General features: G+C 37.5%; 1 protein-coding gene and 1 long non-coding RNA gene across 2 annotated transcripts; both read right to left on the reverse strand.

Moving 5' to 3' along the window:
• Window positions 1–1,377: 1,377 nt before the first annotated feature.
• On the reverse strand, window positions 1,378–5,456 carry LOC113059337 (thioredoxin-interacting protein-like). The gene is made up of 6 exons (XM_026227764.1): window positions 4,001–5,456; window positions 3,446–3,521; window positions 3,211–3,358; window positions 2,762–3,121; window positions 2,218–2,520; window positions 1,378–2,118 (listed from the first exon to the last, which is right to left on the reverse strand). The coding sequence occupies exons 1-6, from the start codon at window positions 4,254–4,256 to the stop codon at window positions 2,110–2,112; spliced, it is 1,152 nt and encodes a 383-aa protein (XP_026083549.1). The 5' UTR covers window positions 4,257–5,456; the 3' UTR covers window positions 1,378–2,109.
• A 32-nt stretch (window positions 5,457–5,488) lies between these two features.
• On the reverse strand, window positions 5,489–7,105 carry LOC113059338 (uncharacterized). Its single transcript, XR_003278082.1, has 3 exons — window positions 6,803–7,105; window positions 5,970–6,065; window positions 5,489–5,619 (listed from the first exon to the last, which is right to left on the reverse strand). It is a non-coding gene; the product is annotated as an uncharacterized LOC113059338 (long non-coding RNA).
• Between the last annotated feature and the right edge of the window lie 10,261 nt (window positions 7,106–17,366).

The following is a 17,366-nucleotide window of genomic DNA, read 5'->3' on the forward strand; positions in this document are numbered from 1 at the left end:
CCTATGCAGTGGGCTTGAAAGTGAAAGTGAAGTGACATTCAGCCAAGTATGGTGACCCATACTCAGAATTTGTGCTCTGCATTTAACCCATCCGAAATGCACACACACAGAGCAGTGAACACACACACACTGTGAGCACACACAGCAGTGGGCAGCCATTTATGCTGCGGCGCCCGGGGAACAGTTGGGGGTTCGATGCCTTGCTTAAGGGCACCTAAGTCGTGGTATTGAAGGTGGAGAGAGAGCTGTTCATGCACTACCCCCACCCACAATTCGATCCGGCCCGAGACTAGAACTCACAACCCTTCGATTGGGAGTCCAACCCTCTAATCATTAGGCCACGACTTCCCCTTCAAACACTGATTTATTTGTCTCACACAACATCATGCAATCACATTACACAACACATTCCAGTCTGATAGAAACTTATAGAAAAATCAAGAGAATGAGAGTAGACTCTGGATTTCTGGGAAGGTTCAAGTTCAAGAGCTGCAAATAGTATGTGAGTGAGACGGGGGTGGGTGGGGGGGTCTTTTTGAGTGAGCGCTATAAAGAGAAACAGCTGCAAGGTGAGTAAACAGCCGCTTCAGGTTGCTTATGTCTGATTTAATGGTTACAGAATTGCTAACCTCGGCTTTGACTCAGTTCCATCCCTGCACGCATGCAGTCCTGCACGGATGATTGCAGACAGGGCAATACCTTTTTGAGTATCTTCACATTTTATTTTATTCTGTGCACTTTATAAATTTTTTTGGTACTGCATATACTTATTTAGCAACACTTTTAGTTTACCAAACAGTAAGAAATTCTTGGAAAAATACTAAATAGAAGCATTATCACTAGTGGACTTTTAGACCAAACCCAACCAAAAACAAGGTATCAATATATTTATCAATTTGACAAAACTCACAATAAGCACAGAATACTCTAAGTATACTCTAAAAGGTTTGATATGCTTGGTGAGTGAGTCATAGTTACCAGCACGTTCACTTTGCCCATTGGATTAGAACATACATAACTGAAATGCTATTCTGAACACAGCCCCATGGATGGAAGTGCTTTGACCGTGAGGAAATAGCTCTTGAATATTTTCCAGCCAGAAGATACTCCCTTCAGATACAAACAACAGGTGCTTATAACACTGCTACATGTTTTTGTCTCTGTCTAACAACCTTTCCTCTACATTCATCCCCATGCCAGGAATGTAGACAGACTTTCAGCTAATGTATTTACAAAGATGTTTCATAAAACAAAACTATACTCATAATACAGTAACTATGGAATTTCACAGTAATCAGACAGACAGACAGACAGACAGACAAACAGATAGATAGATAGATCACATACAAATGACACTTGATTGCATTTGATCATTACATTTTTTTATTGTATTCTGTTGTTAACTGTAGAACTGATAAATTCAAATAAAAATCAAAAGTACAAAAGCACATAACAATCAACTTCAAAGTGGAATAATCTGACACTAATACTCAATTATATACTAGTAAAAGCTGATAAGATATACGAACAGCTATATAGGCATATTCTATATAATCATATAAATGCATATTCTAATTTCTGTATTCAATTAGAAATACACATGCTGCTGAGAAAGATTGTAATACTAGACTAACAGCTAATCAACAGCTTAACAAGTAACTCAATATGATATACAATCTTTTTCACTCACAAAACTGCATCATATTTTAATGCATCATAAAAATATTGTTCATAATCTGAAGTTTTTTATACCACAAGCGCTTTCCAATTTGAAGTGCTGACAGAATATTACACCAATATGGCAAAATCAGAAATAATAAAACCCTCTCAGATGCTGAGGATTGTTCAGAATTAAACATGAAGACGTCAGTGGTTATTTTCAAGAGGTGAACTCTTACATCAGCAAAAGAGTCCGGCTTCAGATGACTTTAGCAACTTGCAATCGACCAGTTCTTGGCATGACACAGCATTTCATAGTCCGCAACTCTAGAGTAAACCATGCATGGTCCATTAGCAGCGTCATTCGGAGATCTTCCTGCATTTTATCTTTTGTTGGAGTTTAAAATTTGGCGACAGCAAGTGAAGGAGAACTCCACGTCCAATGCAGTCTTAGTTTTGCTGTTCAATCACAAGAAAGAGAGACACAATCTTTAGTGCAATCTCAACTAGGGCTGATGCTGTGTTTATATACATATCTATTTATATGTGCGTGTGTACCTCAGTGTATGACGGGGGAGATGGGGGGAGATGATGCTCGCTACTGCGCATGAATATAGGACTGTCATCCTCATCATAATCATCTAAGAGGGGAATGAAGGAACTATCCATGCGATTGTCCTGGGAGATCTCGCTATAGCTGGGTGGACAGGATGGGAGTGACACGCAGGTGCTGGAGGTATTATTGTTGTCCTGGCTGCTCATGCTACTGGTGCGACTGTTCATGCCATTGTAGGGGATCGTCCCGATGACCAGAGGAAGATCTAAGAGGAGCTTCTCACTTCCTGGGATATGCAAGTAGATCTAAGCCGGAGAGAAAGAGACACCATACACTCTTTAAAAAAGGTTCCAAAAGAAGGTTTTTGCAGTGATGCCTTTGCAGAATAATTTAAGGTTCCCCAAAGTAAGTGAACAGTTCTTAAAATGTTTTATTCTTAGTGTGAAGAAGGTTCCATCTATGCTCATAAAGAACCTTTATTTTTAAAAGTATAAACCGCCGGTGGAGTATAAAGCATTTGCATTGATTATCAAGGATTTAACTCACCCTTAGACAATAGTCAACATGGATAATGTCACAGCCAAGGATAGTTGGCTTCAGCTTTGGCACAGGAAGTACTCTCCCCCGCCACACATCACACATGCCGGAGATGATGTGGTTTCCTCTGACAGAAATTAGTTTCTTGTGAAACTCTTTGGTGCGGCCGTTCGCCCGGTAAATGTGCTTAGCTATGATGGCGGCTTTAGGAACGACAATCCGAGAACAAGAGTTCTCAAATTGAGCATCGATGCAAATGTCTTCTCCTTCACAGTAACCCTTCCGGCCTATGCAAGCGGACACGGAAACACTGCCATCGGGAATAAACATGCAGGTGACTTTCTTGTGTTTTGCTCCTGTAACTGGATCCTGAGAGTAAGCAGAAGGGGCTGCGTTAGTTTCTTACATTTGAATCATGCCATTTCAAAGAAATGTGTCATTTGTCTGGACTTAATCACCGTGAGCTCTTGGGTGTTGACATCAATGGGTTCCACCACCTCAAAATACTGCTTACATTCCGCATATGGCTGGCTGGATTTCTCTATGACTGCCTTCACGTAGTATTGGACTGAGCCAAACTTTCCCACATAGGAGGAAACAAGGCACCTGGTCAGAAGGGGTAGATCTTACATTAAAATTGTGGATTATTTAAATGCAACATTTGTAATGGGGAACTTTGTAAAGAAAACCCACCCTGCCGGTGGAAGTTCGAACCCGAACATGAACTCGTATCTGTTTCCAGGCCTGAGAGTGATGGGTCCATCTGCATCTGCGAAGGAGAAACATTTGATTCTCATTATTTACTAATGTTCATGTCTATTGAATTTTCAATTTAGATAAGATTTTAATTTTAATAAACAATTGTTAAATTTACATTCAACTCCTACCAACCTCCCTCATTTATTAATTTACCACCTTTTGATTTTTGCTCTATGCACAATACTAAATTCTAACAAAGAGACCAATTAGACACTAAAAAGGCACAAAAAACTAGGGGAGAAAGTTAGTCAGAGCCAACCATTAGAGTTCTTTAAATTCTGCATTATGTTTAAAATAAGTACATTTACGATTTAAAAATTTTTAATTACAACTTATCACTTAGATTTAGTTAATATATTTCAATATAGCAAGTTATTTATTTTTGTTCAACATTTCTTTAAGACTGTTGACGGTTAGATAGCTTTGCAAAAACAACGTTAAAAGCCCTCCGGAAAATACTGATTGAGTTAATCAAAGCTTGTGTCTCACCTGTTGGCTGATGATCGAGGTGAAGAACTTCTTCATATTTCAGGTACTCAATCTCCTCCCTGCAGTGCATCTTCCCTTTTTTATAATCGACTTTAGCGCATCCGATTCCGAACAGTTTAACTGCGGAGATGTGCACCACCTCGGCCACCTCCACTATCACCCGCCCGGCCACTTTATCTCCGCCGCTGTACGCGCTCTTGTTCGGGTCACTAAACTGAACCTCGAAGGCCTTGGGTTTCTTTGTTAGTACACCCATTTTGCTGTTTTATTAATATTAACTCCAATAATGTCACTAAACGTTTTATTATAGTCCTAAAGGTAATTCTTTCTAATGTAACTGATTTAATAAGCTCACCACTATGGCTGATATTATTAATTATTTACTTAGTATTAGATGCTTTAGTCGTTTGTTGATGATCTGATCTGTCTGTAAACACTGAGTGAGTGGTTTTATAGTTCACACGGCCGCTGTGCCGATGATGCGAGCTGGACACACATGGGCATCAGTGCTGGAGAGCCACATGCGCCTCGTGGATCTCTCCGAGCACGTCTCTCTCATAGGACACACAGGCTGTTTGCGTCCACCCAGGCCAATGAGAGCCCGTCCCAGGCGCGTGGACTGCTCGTGGGTAAGGGGCAGGAGTTGTTGAGGGGGTGGAGTATCAACGCGCACTGGATACTCCTGTGCCCAGCTCCAACACAACATGTTAGAGAATTTATGGCACCAAAAAATGTGGTTTTCTTAGAAGTACATAGAGTTCCATGTAAATGCATTGCGCAGTATTATTATATTATTATGTTACTGTCGAAGTATGACGGTGCTGTCACATTATGTTTATTTAAGGGTATACCATAGTAACAAATGATGACCAGATGCATTTGCCATAGTATTTAAATGGCACCCCATATACAGTATACTTAAGATAATACTATGGTATTACCTTTTGGTAGCTATGTGTCCAAAATATTATTGTATTGCAATAGTACGAGTATGAAATATCATGGTGTTACCCTAGTACATGTCAAAATACCATGGAATTGCCTATGTTCATGGTCAAAATATGTCATCACCCTGGTACATGTCAAAATATCATACTAGTGCAAATAACATGGTATTACCCTTGTATGTTGTCAAATTCCATGGTACAATCCTGATACATGGCTAAAAATTACAATATTACCTTGGTAGATGTCAAAAATACCACAGTTTTACTCTGGTACATGGCCAAAAAAATCATATTACATTGGTACATGTCCAAAATACCATGGTATTATTCTGGCACATGTCAAAATACCATGCTATTCAAAGGTGTATGTCCAAAAAATATGGTATTGCCCTGGAACAGGTTAATTTTGTTTAAAAAATTTTTTTATCATATTGTATTTTTGGTACTTGGTGAAAACTAAATATGCTAGAGATATTAAACTGAATGGACATGTACAGTGAAGTACAGTGGTCATCAGATATCCCCCCCCCCCCCCCCCCCCCCAAAAAAAAACAAGCATGAACAGTCCACATGCTCAAAATGTGTGATGAAGACTAAGTTCATATTGACTGTTCCGTTTGGATGAGCACTGCCATCTGTTGACTGATCCAACACACGTCACTGCACGGGTCCCTGCAGAAAGTTTAGGAGGAGTCTGTTTATCAAATCTTCATGGTGATAAAAGCACATAATCAAACACATAATTCATTATGCTGTCTGTCTTTAAGCCTCCATCTCCAGTTACAATGCTGTTTAAGGAAGGGGGACATGCGTAATGCTTGACTCCCTCTGTTTTAGGTGGCTGTCTATATGTTTTATCTGTCCTATACACTGTATGAACATAAAACTAGCATAAAAAGAATAGTGAGTTATCTTTTTAAGGTAAGGGTGCAGGGAAAAGTCAGCTTTCAATCACATAACCCAGACCATTATAATATAACATTCAATTTCATACAAATGAACACCAATCCAATGTCACTCACGTGTGAAGAACTTAGTAGTCACCAATTTTTGATCATTCACAAGGAATGAAACCTCCATCAACTGTGATCCTCAGAAACTGAAACTGAAGCCTCCACCTCACCCATTGCAAACAATTATTTAACAGCATAAATGATGCATTACTGTAACTTCAATCAACAGATGATTCAGAAGGGTCGAAGATTATTTATGGGAGAAAAATAACAGAAAAAAATTGGATTCTCTTGATAAATTTCCCATAATTTACAAAAAGAAAAAAAAATAATAGAACTAGTTTGATAGGAAAATAATGCAGTCCTTTTAGTTTAGCTTTGTATAATTCAATTTTACAATAATTCATTAACACACTAATTGCAGTAACAGAAAATGTATAAAAATGTACCATTGCTTACCAAAGATTTTTTTAATGTACCATAAATATAGTAATATCTCATTACCATATTGTATAGCAAAGCAAAGTATTACCATTATTGTATTATGGTACTGACAAATAATTTTTTTGTGGACACAATCCTTTACAAAGAAAATACCATGCTGCAGTAGTAGGCTACTATACTCCTGGTAATAATACTAGAAAAAAAATAATTTAAAAATACTTTAAAGTAACTTTAGTACTTATGCTGTTTTTTTCTTTTTGTTTGTTTTTTTATAATGTTTGGTTAAATGAATAAACATAACCATTGTCAAACACATTAATAGCATTCTTAAACACATTAAACGTGAAATCCTGCACTTCGCAAAATCATGTTTTACCATGTAAACACAAACATTACATTATATATTGTATTGTTAATTATTAACTACCCATGCATATAAAATATAACTAGAAACTCACTGAATCAGAGGATTCTCTCCTGTGTACCGTCGCTGAGATCTTTCCCAGTTATTTGTGTCTCTGACGCGCTCATGTGATGGACTCACGTGCGGTGTGACCCCCGCGCGTCACCGTCCCGCACGAGGGAGACGCGTAAATCACCCGCTGCGCGCACCTGCCACACGCGCACCAGCTGCCGGAGAGCTGGTCCAATGGCTCTGGGAGCTGTTTGTCAACACACAAATATGTAACTTTCTAAAGATGTTATGTGTCTTTTATTGATTTATTTAGCTATTTGTACTTACTTTGCAAGGCTTCTGGTGCTCCAGTTAGGTTACTTTTCCTGTACAACAACAGCTCCTTTCTATTGTAAACTTGCAATTTATGATCATATTATTTGAATCTATTATCATTATCATAAACACACCGGTTTTCAGCGCAAACAGCTGAACCTTTACTGCACTTTTATATCTATTCTTCTAGCTATTTACTTACAGCGGTTAATAGTCCGAGCATCTCGCACATGCGAAGAAAATAGGGTGAATACTGGTAAAGTGGGACACTTTCTGATAATTTATATTATGCATACTTTTTTATTATGATCCAAATGTCTTAGCCGCTCATATGATACTATTCTAAATAGCTTAGGAGCTCTACTATACTATACACAATAAAAAAGAAAGAAACATTAAACACAGGATGGATGACTCTTCCTCAAACAAACAATGACCCCAAACCACATTTTTCAAGGCGCTATACTGTCAAACTGGGACACCTTTATTGGAAAACTGGGACACTTAAAACACATTCAGTTGTTATTCAAGTGTAGGCCTTATAAATTAAATACACAATAACAATATAAACAACAACAACAATAATATAAACATCACTTTTTTTTAAGAAGGGGTGAAGGTACAGCAAATTCAACCCACCCCCTCCCTCGTCTGCCCACAAAATTTTATATTGGGTTAAATTAATTTCATACAAAAAAAAAAAAAAAAAAAAAAAAAAAACCTTCATTAGCATCTCTTCTTGTAGGAATTAACTGATTGCACACAGGCTTAATTTAATTTCTGTATGGTAGGTTAATCTACACGTCAATACAGCCACTGCAAGTGAACGCCTCCCCGTCTTCAATGAGGCCATTCTCCTCGCCACACGTCTCATGGAACCAGTCCTCGCAAACAATGCACATGATCCAGTCCTCTGTCTTCTTTGGATCATTTGCATTACCAAATTTGGCTTTAAAAATATTGCAAATGTCCTGGCCATCCGAACATCTTTCTTGTTTTTTTTTTTTTTTTGTAGGCTTTGTTTGTTTTTTGACAAGTGTTAAAGGGACACTAAGTAGGAATTACTCCCATCTAGTGGTGAAATTGTATTTTGCATTCAAACTAATTTTGCTCTCCAGCGCCTCGCTTTTTCAAAAGCGCGTTGCATCTACGGTAGGCCATATGTACCAAAAAGCTTTGACAGGATGTTTTCTAATAGCACTTCGTCGAGTTTTCCTTCAGGTGAACAGGTGTGTTATTTCAAACAAACTGCAACATGACAACTAACAAACGAATGTTACAGTATGAATTACTGACTGTGGAAAACATGAAATATTGTAATTAGTAGTTATGTCTAATTTATTCGTTATATTTTCTGAATTATATGCATTGTTAGATATAAAAAAATATTATAATATAGATTGTAACACTGACTTACCTGTCGAGAAGAAAACTGGCCACTTCAGCGTCTCTTTTGAAATCTTTATCCAGCATTAGCTCTTTCCACCTAGAAAAAGCTTCCTCGACATTAACTCTTGTTTTCTGTAATCTACGGTCACGTTTCCTTTTACGTTCTATTTTTGACTGTTTTGGCGATGATGTTTTCTTCTCCTGTGGCGCGGCATATGTATGGTCCATAATAAGAATGCAATCCAGACTTTTAAACTTGCCGGTGCAGTTTCAAGCGCCTCTCACTGCTCTGCACCTGCGTTTCTGGCTCTGACCGAAAACGCGCTGTGGAAACGCGTTGGCTTAGTACTTTTTGTCCCTCTCTGCTATTATAGTTTTGCAAGATGGCGGAACTACATGGAAGCCTCCGTCGACCTACCCGTCCCATGTATATAAAGATAATAAATTCTTCATTTACAAGGATTAGTTTAAACATTGGCATAGGTATTTGTACACCATTGAGGGCATATTTATGAATAAAAATATTGATTTTAGATAATAAAATACCTAAAAAGTTACTTATTGTCCCTTTAATTGCATGTGTCTCACGGTGAATGTGTGAGAGCTGGCGTAGTTTAAGTCAGTCTTTGTTGAAATATCTCAGTTTGCCAGTAATACCCTGTATCCCAATTTAACAATATGCTATTGGCAAACTGGGACAGTGTCAAAATCGCATTAAAAAAACCCCCATGAAGATTAATATGAATGTGATTTTTAAAAATTCTGATTCACCATTACATCCTAAAACAAAATATGTAACAATTACAAATGATCCATGAGTTGTTTTATTTTTATAACTTTAACATTATTTACCTCAGAATGCTATGTCATTTTACTTACCATCAGAGTTCACTGCAAGGTTGTTAAATATGAGGTGCCACACCCCGGAAGTGATGTCATAGCCACATAATTTTTTTAAATTTTTCATCACATACTTGCTACTGATGAGCTCAGTGTTGATTTTTAGTAAAATAAACATATCCATGTAAAGATATAAATTATTAATCTTAACTGTCCCACTTTACCCATTGTCCCACTTTACCAGTATTCACCCTAGTTTTAGTTTGCTTCTGCGTTACAAAAGTTGGAAAGCCTAGCAATCACAAGAAAACATCTACATAACATCAAAACATTCACAAAAACATTCTAATGAAAATCCAAAGGGCTTTAAAGGGGTCTAGTTGAAGCAAATGGGCTGTTTGTGATTTCCCTGCCTCTTTTCTTTGTTTGGTGTTAAATGCGTGTCTTTGAGGATGTGTTTGCCCATCTCTGGGCTCATTAAGCGGGCTTCCTACTTCCAGGACGCTGCAAAGAGCCTCTCATTCAATAATTTTGGACGCTCAAATTGCACTTATTATATTTGCTAGTGTTCAAGTAAACAGAAACGAAAGCTCGGATGCACCCGGCAGGTGGCGGTGTTGACCAACGCGGAACGAGCGTGCGCAAAAAGAGCGAGTTAGATGCAAATTACACGAAATTTTGCTTCAGAATAACTGTAAACACTGGAATAAATCGCGGGCACCCGCTTTTTAACTATTATAAGTATTTATATGTATGTATGTATGTATGTATGTATGTGTATGTCGTTAGATGTGCTGTGTGTGTGTGTACTGCCCACTGATGCATGCATTGCGTACTGGTTTGGCTGGCATCTTCAGTGCGCGCATGCATCAGAGTGTGATAGCCTTTAGTGTGATCTAGGACTGTGTGTGTGTGTGTGTGTGTGTGTGTGTATTTGAGTGTGATCTGCTCTGTTATCTGCAGTTTGCATGCATGCATCAGTGAGTTTCAAGCTCTTTGTTGGCTGGATGGAGGCGGGGCGCTGTGCTGCGCGGCCGCAGGTCCTTTTGTGCCCCTCACATTTTGTGCAAAATCAGAACCACAGAGCTTGCAGACGCGCCAAAAGCATGAAACAGGACTATATATATATATATATATATAAAAAAATGATTCTAACATAGCGTTTGGTTTAAGGAGCTTTTGTGAAATTGTAGGTGAGTCATGTAGGCTACTTCTTGTTGGGCCAGGAGAAAAACTTTTGTATTTTATGATTATTATCATTATTTGTTGAGGATATTAAGTTAAGTTACTTGTTCTCTTTAACAACTTTATTTTCTTCATTGCACATAGTGTTATCTTTTGTGTTCTGTTGGGCTATTGACTGGTCAACAGATTACTCCGTTACTAAGCAACCGGTCTCTGGAACAGTGATTCTCAACTTGTTCGTCAGGAATATTTGGAACGATTACGATTTCGCGTTTTTAAACTTAAAAAGCAAAAGAAAACATAAGTTAAACGTAAAATATTTGTCTGTCAATATTATATATTAAAAATATCAGTAATGCCATTGATGCCCGAACTGCATCACAACTTGAGCAAACTGAACATTAAACTCCAAATTGCAACAAAATGCACAAAAAAAGAAGGGGTAAAAAAATATATATAACTTTTCCTACACAATATAGACTTATTCATATTTACGCAAGATGTCCTGTTTTAACATGCTTATATGAGATAACATGCTTATAAGAACATTACTGACTGATTGTCTTTTAAGTCAAAAAAAAAAAAAAAAAAGGTTGTAAAACTTTGGTGGTAAAGTTCTTCCTAGTCATAATATTTTAGAAGATGCACAGCTTTAGTGGCCTCATGGGCTCCAAAACCGACCTAACATTTACCTTTTTTTATTTTAAACAAGATAAACTTTGAAGTTAAGAATAACTTTTTTAGTGTTTTAAATTTAATACATTACAAATTATCATTGAAAAAAAAAACTGTATTTGTGTTGTAGCTCTCTGAAGAAGTCTGAAGTCTTAAGGAGAGTGTGTTTATAGTCCTGCGGTCTGGCAGGTGTGGGATGTTGTGCACTGTTGTTTAATCTCCCGCCAATATTGCACTCGTCCCGGCCTCCCTGACCACGAGGAACACGCGACTCCCCGCTGCAGTCTCCCGCCACTACAGCAGCTTACGAAGAACTCGACCACTAGAGCGGCGCCAGACTGCAGGTGTATATATTCAACACCACTGTGAGTATATGGCTATAGCTTACATCAGTATGCATCGTATACTCTGTACTTTTTTGCACTGCATACAGTATTCCATACAGTGTGTACTCATGGTGTTCATGAAATGTATGCATCCAGAAAATTCACATACTGTGTTTGAGAGAATACAAACAAGCTATTCCAAACATAGATTTCTAATTTGAGCGTATTTGAATATCAATTAATAAATTCAAATATAATAATGTTTATGTTTAATATAGTTTTATTTAAACTAATGTTAAATTAATATATTTCTATATATATGCCCCTCATCCATCATTAACGGCATACAGAACAGGAGAATTCTGGGGTTGAAATATTAAACTGTTAATTTTGGTATTTTTAGAATTTATTCTGTTTTGTCATTTATTAATAATGATTATAGAACCATGGTACTGTTAGGCATTTGTTGTGTTCTAGAAAATACATCAAATCCCTTTATTTCAAGACATTTGTTAATGTAAACACACGCCGTGTGTATTTCTCACACATACACTCATACTCACACATTATACGGCCCCGGGATGACACATAAATACATAAAATTTGTATTTGTATTTGTATTCTCTCCTTTCATTCAGTCTCCTCATCCAGAGTGACTCAGACGCTGGGTAAATCTCTCATCTGTCCTGGTTGTTGGGCCCCTCGCACACAGGAGTTCTGTGGCACCACGCTGGGTTTCAGAGGGTCTAGAGAGAGAGATGGAGGGCATCTCACTCCCCTCACACCTTTATGTGCATTAGAACCTGTTTACGGTGTGTACTGAAGTCCTCTGGAACCAGTGGTAGACGAAGTACACAAATCAAGTACTTGAGTAAAAGTACAGATACATATGGTAAAATATTACTCCAGTAAAAGTAAAAGTACTCCTTTTTCAATTTTACTCAAGTGAAAGTACAAAAGTACTCAAGTTTTTATGTACTTAAGTAAAAAAGTACTGCAAGATAGATGTTTGCAATTTTATATAGGCTACTTAATTTAATTTTATATTAGCACATATTCTTTTTATAATCCTACTGCTCAAAATACCTTGGATTTTTTCAAAATAACCACTATATGGAGCCAAGATATATTTTTGTTGTTGATATGGACTACGCTGATGAGAGTAATGTTCACTGTGAAGCTTACACTGTGATGTCCCTGAGAGAAACAGAGATGACCATCTGATTTTCACCAGTAAGAAAAAAGTATTTTAAAGTTTGTTGTTTTACAGAATATCAAAGTTACAGTAAAGACCAAAAGTTTGGACACACCTTCTCATACAAAGAGTTTTCTTTATTTTCATGACTATGAAAATTGTAGAGTCTCACTGAAGGCATCAAGGGCTATTTGACCAAGAAGGAGAGTGATGACCTGGCCTCCACAGTCACCGGACCTGAACCCAATCGAGATGGTTTAGGGGTGAGCTGGACCGCAGACAGAAGGCAAAAGAACCAACAAGTGCTAAGCATCTCTCGGGGAACTCCTTCAAGACTGTTGGAAGACCATTTCAGGTGACTACCTCTTGAAGCTCATCAAGAGAATGCCAAGAGTGTGCAAAGCAGTAATCAAAGCAAAATGTGGCTACTTTGAAGAACCTGCAATATGACATATTTTCAGTTGTTTCACACTTTTTTGAAATGTATATAATTCCATATATAATTCCACATGTGTTAATTCATAGTTTTGATGCCTTCAGTGTGAATCTACAATTTTCATAGTCATGAAAATAAAGAAAACTCTTTAAATGAGAAGGTGTGTCCAAACTTTTGGTCTGTACTGTATATATGACATGATAATAAGGCCTGAAGTTAGGAAGAACATTTTACGAAAAAAAAAAAAAAAAAAAAATGTAAATAAAGATAATGATTTTTTCCTTCTCAAATCTTGTCTGTGGTTTAAAAACACCCCTGGCCAAACGGGGTGCATCTCTTCCCACTGATAATTACTGTAGTTACCATGTTCTGAACATCACATCCTTTCTTTTCTAACCAGATGTAAACTATATTTTATATATATATATATATATATATATATATATATATATATATATATATATATATATATATATATATATATATATATATGTGGCTGAATAAAAATATTTGGACATTATTTATAAAAATTACATCAACTTAGCACCAACAAGCTTGTTAGCTAGACAGTTAGCATCAGCTAACAATATTTACTTATTTTCAGTACGGTTATGAATAAACATTCATGTCTGTCTACTCGTCTAGTTAATCCAAACAATATACATATGTATAACGTTACTGTCGATAAACAATATAAAAACAGACGTAACATAGGACATTTTAATAAAACTGTTAACATTACGGCAGCGGGGAATTTGAACGTGCACGAGTTATTGTATTTAATCTGTGTTATTTTATGGGTTTTTTGTTGTTGTTGTTTTTTACCTAGAATTGATGTGTCTGCATCGTCTGCACTAGAGCATTTCAGTGGGCTTAAATAGATCACTCTTTACAACGGATTTATTTTCCAAACAACTGACAGTTTTGACCTAAATATGATTTTCAGTTACAATAATTAATCCAAAATTTCGACATTAATAACTTACTTTTAGCAACGTCAGACGCACGCGCGCTCACAAGATCTCCCGGTTCTTACTTCTGGGGACTCGCACTGAACGGTTCATTTGAATCAGTGAGGTGTCGACTCCAGAACAGCTGCAATCGGATCATTCTAATTCGTAAACGAATCGTTTGGTGTGATTCGCGATCCGATTTAAAAGTTTATTTTGAAAAGACTCGGTTCGTTCATGATGAATCAGACACCGCTTCTGCGTGTCGGAGCACGTGATATTATAGGGAGTAACGATATGTTTTATGAAATGTAGTGAAGTAAAAAGTACGATTTTATGCTTTGGAATGTAGTGAAGTAAAAGTAAAAGTTGCTCAAAATAAAACTACTCCAGTAAAGTACAGATACTTGAAAAATGTACTTAAATACAGTAACGAAGTAAAGCTACTCCATTACTGTCCACCACTGTCTGGAACAGTATCTGGAAAAGATATATTTCACTTGCTTTGTGAGTGTGCTGTTTTTACTGTTGTAATGCTGAGTTTATTTATTTATTTTTTTTGTCAATAAACAACTTTTATTCAAAATTTGTAGATTTTTGATTTCTTGAAGACTTTGAGAGTCTATCACCTTTATTTATATAGTGCTTTAAACAAAATACATTGCGCCAAAGCACTGAACAACATTCATTTGGAAAACAGTGTCTCAATAATGCAAAATGATAGTTAAAGGCAGTTCATCATTGAATTCAGTTATGTCATCTCTGTTCAGTTGAAATAGTGTCTGTTTTATTTTGCAATCAAGTCAATGATATCGCTGTACATGAAGTGACCCCAACTAAGCAAGCCAGAGGCGACAGTGGCAAGGAACCGAAACTCCATCGGTGACAGAATGGAGAAAAAAACCTTGGGAGAAACCAGGCTCAGTTGGGGGGCCAGTTCTCCTCTGACCAGACGAAACCAGTAGTTCAATTCCAGGCTGCAGCAAAGTCAGATTGTGCAGAAGAATCATCTGTTTCCTGTGGTCTTGTCCTGGTGCTCCTCTGAGACAAGGTCTTTACAGGGGATCTGTATCTGGGGCTCTAGTTGTCCTGGTCTCCGCTGTCTTTCAGGGCAGTAGAGGTCCTTTCTTGGTGCTGATCCACCATCTGGTCTGGATACGTACTGGATCCGGGTGACTGCAGTGACCCTCTGATCTGGACACAGACTGGATCTGGTGGCCACGGTGACTTCGGAACAAGAGAGAAACAGACAAATATTAGCGTAGATGCCATTCTTCTAATGATGTAGAAAGTACGGTGTTATGTGAAGTGTTCCGGTTCCAGTTTACCTAATTAATGCAGCCTAAAAATCCTTTAACGGATTTTGATATTAAAAGCATATTAGTATGTTATGTGTATGCCAGGTTAAAGAGATGGGTCTTTAATCTAGATTTAAACTGCAAGAGTGTGTCTGCCTCCCGAACAATGTTAGGTAGGTTATTCCAGAGTTTAGGCGCCAAATAGGAAAAGGATCTGCCGCCCGCAGTTGATTTTGATATTCTAGGTATTATCAAATTGCCTGAGTTTTGAGAACGTAGCGGACGTAGAGGAGTATAATGTAAAAGGAGCTCATTCAAATACTGAGGTGCTAAACCATTCAGGGCTTTATAAGTAATAAGCAATATTTTAAAATCTATACGATGTTTGATAGGGAGCCAGTGCAGTGTGGACAGGACCGGGCTAATATGGTCATACTTCCTGGTTCTAGTAAGAACTCTTGCTGCTGCATTTTGGACTAGCTGTAGTTTGTTTACCAAGCGTGCAGAACAACCACCCAATAAAGCATTACAATAATCTAACCTTGAAGTCATAAATGCATGGATTAACATTTCTGCATTTGACATTGAGAGCATAGGCCGTAATTTAGATATATTTTTGAGATGGAAAAATGCAGTTTTACAAATGCTAGAAACGTGGCTTTCTAAGGAAAGATTGCGATCAAGTAGCACACCTAGATTCCTAACTGATGACGAAGAATTGACAGAGCAACCATCAAGTCTTAGACAGTGTTCTAGGTTATTACAAGTAGAGTTTTTAGGCCCTATGATTAACACCTCTGTTTTTTCTGAATTTAGCAGTAAGAAATTACTCGTCATCCAATTTTTTATATCGACTATGCATTCCATTAGTTTTTCAAATTGGTGTGTTTCACCGGGCTGCGAGGAAATATAGAGCTGCGTATCATCAGCATAACAGTGAAAGCTAACACCATGTTTCCTGATGATATCTCCCAAGGGTAACATATAAAGCGTGAAGAGTAGCGGCCCTAGAACTGAGCCTTGAGGTACTCCATACTGCACTTGTGATCGATATGATACATCTTCATTCACTGCTACGAACTGATGGTGGTCATATAAGTACGATTTAAACCATGCTAATGCACTTCCACTGATGCCAACAAAGTGTTCAAGTCTATGCAAAAGAATGTTGTGGTCAATTGTGTCAAACGCAGCACTAAGATCCAATAAAACTAATAGAGAGATACACCCACGATCAGATGATAAGAGCAGATCATTTGTAACTCTAAGGAGAGCAGTCTCAGTACTATGATACGGTCTAAATCCTGACTGGAAATCCTCACATATACCATTTTTCTCTAAGAAGGAATATAATTGTGAGGATACCACCTTTTCTAGTATCTTGCACAGAAAAGGGAGATTCGAGATTGGTCTATAATTAACTAGTTCTCTGGGGTCAAGTTGTGGCTTTTTTATGAGAGGCTTAATAACAGCCAGTTTGAAGGTTTTGGGGACATATCCTAATGACAATGAGGAATTAATAATAGTCAGAAGAGGACCTATGACTTCTGGAAGCACCTCTTTTAAGAGCTTAGATGGTATAGGGTCTAACATACATGTTGTAAGTTTAGATGATTTAACAAGTTTATACAATTCTTCCTCTCCTATAGTAGAGAATGAGTGGAACTGTTCCTCAGGGGGTCTATAGTGCACTGTCTGATGCGAAACTGTAGCTGACGGCTGAATGGTTGCAATTTTATCTCTAATAGTATCGATTTTAGAAGTAAAGTAGTTCATAAAGTCATTACTGCTGTGGTGTTGGGAAATGTCAACACTTGTTGAGGCTTTATTTTTCGTTAATTTAGCCACTGTATTGAATAAATACCTGGGGTTATGTTTGTTTTCTTCTAAAAGAGAAGAAAAGTAATCAGATCTAGCAGTTTTTAATGCTTTTCTGTAGGATATGCTACTTTCCCGCCAAGCAATACGAAATACCTCTAGTTTTGTTTTCCTCCAGCT

Source organism: Carassius auratus, chromosome 41 (genome assembly GCF_003368295.1).
Source record: "Carassius auratus strain Wakin chromosome 41, ASM336829v1, whole genome shotgun sequence".
Taxonomy (NCBI): Eukaryota; Metazoa; Chordata; class Actinopteri; order Cypriniformes; family Cyprinidae; genus Carassius; species Carassius auratus.

Bases quoted from the DNA above. Each gene is read 5' to 3' on its own strand.
- LOC113059337 (XM_026227764.1), bottom strand. From the start codon at position 4,256: ATGGGTGTACTAACAAAGAAACCCAAGGCCTTCGAGGTTCAGTTTAGT. The intron at 3,122-3,210 runs GTGATTAAGTCC...GCTTACTCTCAG, and splicing joins TCAACACCCAAGAGCTCACG to GATCCAGTTACAGGAGCAAA. The intron at 2,521-2,761 runs GTGAGTTAAATC...TCTCCGGCTTAG, and splicing joins ATGTTGACTATTGTCTAAGG to ATCTACTTGCATATCCCAGG.